The sequence below is a fragment of the Gracilinanus agilis genome, unplaced genomic scaffold (genome assembly GCF_016433145.1).
Source record: "Gracilinanus agilis isolate LMUSP501 unplaced genomic scaffold, AgileGrace unplaced_scaffold55030, whole genome shotgun sequence".
Lineage (NCBI taxonomy): Eukaryota > Metazoa > Chordata > Mammalia > Didelphimorphia > Didelphidae > Gracilinanus > Gracilinanus agilis.
In genome coordinates this window covers 1-4,461 of record NW_025390278.1, presented here as the reverse complement: position 1 = coordinate 4,461, position 4,461 = coordinate 1, and the positions used below count along the sequence as shown (strand labels likewise).

The 4,461-nt window shown below is 51.2% G+C and overlaps 1 protein-coding gene across 1 annotated transcript; it reads right to left on the bottom strand.

Annotated features, from left to right (window-relative positions):
• Positions 1–606: 606 nt before the first annotated feature.
• LOC123255984 (filamin-B-like) lies at positions 607–3,944 on the bottom strand (the record flags this gene model as incomplete). Its single annotated transcript, XM_044684688.1, has 5 exons — positions 607–851; positions 967–1,119; positions 1,767–1,970; positions 2,646–2,804; positions 3,771–3,944. Coding segments are annotated over 5 exons (926 nt in total), but the record flags the coding sequence as incomplete, so codon positions are not given.
• Positions 3,945–4,461: the final 517 nt, after the last annotated feature.

Below are 4,461 nucleotides of genomic sequence, written 5' to 3'. Positions count from 1 at the left end.
ATGCTTATAAACTGGCCAGTGGCAAGGGATGTATTCTAAGAGGGAGCCCAGCCTACCCCATGCTTTGCACATGCATATACATAGGCCTATAACAACATTAGACACCATTAGATCAGAGATTCTTGGCCTTTTTAGTGTCCTGGCCCCGTTGGGCAGTTTGGCGATGCCTATGGACTCTTTCTCAGAATGACATTTTTAAATGCCTAAATGTAATCCACAAAATTACCAAGAAAATCAATTATTCTGAAATATAGTTACCCAAATTTAAATTTTCTTGAAAAGAGACAAGTTTATAAGGACGTCAGGTTAAGAAGCCCTGGTGTAGACCGATCTTCTTTCCAGGAGGGGAGAGCACTACACTGGTGTGCATACTCGGGTGGTTTCATTTCTGAGCAGAGGGGCTCTGCCTGTCCCTCCCTGGGAAACCTCTGCAACTCCACAATTAGGCATCTTGAGGACAAAAGGAGCCTTTATCCAATTCTTCTTAGTGACTCCTTTTTGAGGCCTGGTTATTACTCTCTCAAAGGCCTAAGGCCCCCCTTTCTCAGCCAGCCCTTCGGTGCCCTGGGGCCTGGATGTGTATCTCCACTGACTTGTACAAGGAAGGGATTTAATTCAATGAGTTGCCATGGAGTCAAGCTTTTCCTTCCTCCCCAAGGCTGCTGATGGCACCAAGCCTTCAGAGTATCCAACGTTCGGAGGCCCTGGTACATGCCATCCCTGTTTACCTGGGATTTTTAGGTTGAGATCACAGATACTACCAACAGTTGCCACCGACGGTGCCCGGCTTGCGCGCGTGATACTTTCCTTGACCCTGCCTTCTCCGCTGATTTTCACAGTGAAGGGACTGCCTGGAAGGAATGGGGAAAAGGTCTTCATGAAGCTGTGCGTGGAATGGGGCATACCCCAGAGGCTTAACATGTAAGCAAAATCCAAGCAAGGCCCCCCAAATGCCAGCGTTAATACCTGGGACATGTTCATCTGCAAACTTGGTGGACACAATATAAACCCCCGGGACTGTAGGGAAGTAGGACACCTTACAGGTTCCGTCTTCAAGATCTTCTGTCTGAATGTCAACCTTGCTTGGTCCTTCTACTGCCAAGGATATGCCGCCGTAACCTGAAGGACACACATCCTCATTTTCCCAACTAGCCACGGTGGCCTCTTAAGTGCCAAACTTGCCAGAGCAGAGAGAACAGAAGCTCAACTAATGAATGGTCCATCAACCTGCAGACACTGATACCTGCACGCCTGTGCCTAGGCCAGAGCCAAGGTCTTAATGCAAAGCAGGCCGCCGGGACTGAGACTTCTTGTGATTCCAGAAACCAGAGACCTGACCTACCACCATGGAATCCAGAAAACCCCAAACTGAGGATTCCAGGGCACTGCTGGGCTTGGGTCCAAAGACTGGAGAAGGCCACAGTAGAGGAAGACTCTTGCCCAGCGTCACAAAGGAGGTATCTAATCTAGGATTTCAACGTGGGTCTCCTTGACTCCAAATCCCACGCCCTATCCATCCTACCATGTTATTTCTCCATGAGAATGGGCCAGCAGCTTTTGGATTGGAACCATCAGACACCAGGAAGATAACAGCAGTTGCAACACTGCCAGTGAATGGCCTACAGTGTAGATGCCCAAACTATTGACCTTTTAAAAGACAAGGGATTTTAGGGGACGGAAGACAAGAAGAAGCCAGATTTGGTTGAACCCTCTGGGCCCCAGCGATCTTGAAGCTAGGAGACCCTCCCCGAGGCAGACATACTGACCTGCGTCCCTCGTGTCAACAATAAAGTCTGACATTTCAAAAGTGCGTCCTTCTGTCAAGCCGCGGCCTGAGACTTTAGCCCTCCGAGCATCTCCAATCTCTGACTGGACCACCATGATGGACACTGGGCTGTTGGGCACATGGCTGCCATTTTTCTTAATGCTGACCAGGTGTTCCCCAACTTCCCGGGGGATGAAAGAAATGCCTGTCGATGGAGACAATTGAGATTCAGGGGAAGAAAGGAAGCCTCGAAACTGAAGGCCATGAGTCCCACCCTTGGTTTCACAAATGGAAGTTCTAACGTTTTTTTTTTTTTTTTTTTTTAGTTAAGCTGCCCTGGGGCAATCCAGAGAGGCCTGTGCTTCCCTTCTCAGATGCATGTTTTTAAGTAGTTAAAGGAAATACTAGATTTAAATCAGAGTAAAGTGAAAGTTAAATGTCGTGTTTTCCACCCAAATCCACAGAGCCTCTGAAATCCATTTAAAGGGATGTTATAAATACTGGGGAGGAAACAAAAAAATAAAAATACTTTGGCCCATTTTTTTTTTTCAAATGTGCCAAAGAGCAATTTTGGTGAATCATGGACCACACTGTGAGAGGGCATCAAGTGAGAAGAGGTGGGAATTCTTGGAAGTCCCAACCGGAAGAGTCAGAATATCTCAATGGCCATCTAGTCCAACCTGTATGTAAAAGAAGAAACCTTCTTCCCTTCCCCCCAACAACACAGTGGACTGCCATGTGGACCTCTAGCCTTTCCTTGGAGACCTCTGAAGAAGGGACTCTTCTTTGGGTCTGAGGGGCGGCTCCCCAATGCCCCCCAGAAACTCCTCGAGCAAAAGAAAGCAGCGCCTGGGAGACGGGGGGCTGGCGGCTCCCTTACCGATGTGGTTGTTTGGGAGCCTCTTCAGGAGACAGGGCTCATCCCGCCCAGACGGGGCTTTGATGCTGGCGGTCAGTGTGCTGAGGTCCGTTTCACTGATGTCCAGCAGGAAGTCAGCGGCGGAGCCCAGCTTCACTTGGGAACATCTCCTGTTGTTATCTAGGACGTGCACGCGGGCACACACACACACACACACACACACACATTAATTCTTGTGGACTTTTTACTCGTCTTGGACAGACAGAATGGACAGACCCATTCGGTACATCCAAGCCTCGTTTCAAAGTAAACTTCCCAGAGCCTCGTTGATCCAGAAAGGAAATGGGAGATTTCACCACGGGGACAGGCTCCGGCCCAGATCCGCTCTCTGAGCGTCAGCAGTTACGTCTTAGAGTCTCCTCGAGGTCCTAGATGTGACCTGGGTCACGCAGCTACTTAAGGGTCAGTGGGGAGAGATCTGAACCCAGAGCTTCCTGCCTCACAGCCCCCCACCATTCGATCAGCTACCTGAGGACGGGAGACGGGAACAGGCACATACTCGAGTAGAAGAATCAGGCCTTAGAGATAGGAGAGATGAAGCGGCCTTGACTTGGGGAACGCCGACATGCTATGAGGGGGCCCCCTTGGGGGAGATGGCTCTGGGCCTCCCACTTTCGCCCAAATCACGACATCTACGGATACCCTTTTTTAACCCGCACCTTCCATCTCACAATCGACAATCTGTGTTAGCTCCAAAGCAGAAGGGTGGTAGGGCTGGGCAATGGGCGTAAGGGACCTCCTAGGCCTGGGGTCTGAGCCGCTGAGCCGCCCCGAGCTGCCCCCTGTGCGGACAAGCCCTGATCAAACTGTAGGATCAGTCATTGCTGGGTTAAATCTACCTCCAGGGAGCCAGTGTGGGACAGGAGAAAGGGGGCTCAAAGGGGGGCAGGAGACGTGAGCTTCCAATTCTATCTCCTCTCCCGAAACTCTCTGGGCCTCCTCCGTCCTCATCCGGAAAATGGGGGGTCGGGGAAGGCTGGACCAAATATCCTCTAAAGGCCCGTCGACCACCACGTCCAGGAGCCCACCCGCTCCCATGGACAGCCGCCATTCCCCTGGGCCCGAGGCAAGCTGGGGCTCTCCTACCTGTGATTTTGGCTGTGAAGGGGCTGCCTGGGATGTGCTTGTCGTTGTACTTCACGAGGATGCTGTAGTCCCCGGGGAGCGTGGGCAGGTAGGTCACCGTGCAGGTGCCATCCTTGTTGTCAATGCAGCTGATCTCGGCCTTCGAAGGCCCCTCGATGGCCAAGTCCAGTCCACCTGCCAGACAGAAGGGCGGCCGTTACACCCACAGGGCCTCTGCTGCATCGAGGAGTGGGAGGACATTCCTTCTGCCGGCACCCAGGGCCCGAGCAGACGGCCTAACGAGGAGGCCGCCGAGGCCAAGCGCACCAGCCTCGGAAATTCAGGGCCACGTCCGTGGCAAGCGGCCTCAGGAAGGGACGCTTCTGGAACCTGATTATTTATACACACACACGCCCCAATGCCTTATTGGAGGAATTCTATTTGTGTATACACATAAGTATATTGATATATCCACACACACAAATGTAAAACGATATAGATATATGAAAGAAGAGAGGAGAGACAGACAGAAAGACAGAGAGAGAGAGAGAGGAGAAAGAGAGAGAAAGAGAGAGAAAGAGAGAGAGAGAGACAGAGACAGAGAGAGAGAGAGAGAGAAAGAGAAGAGAGAGAGAGAGAGAGAGAGACAAAGACAGAGAGAGAGAGAGAGAGAAAGAGAAGAGAGAGAGAGAAAGAAGAGAGAGAGAGAGAG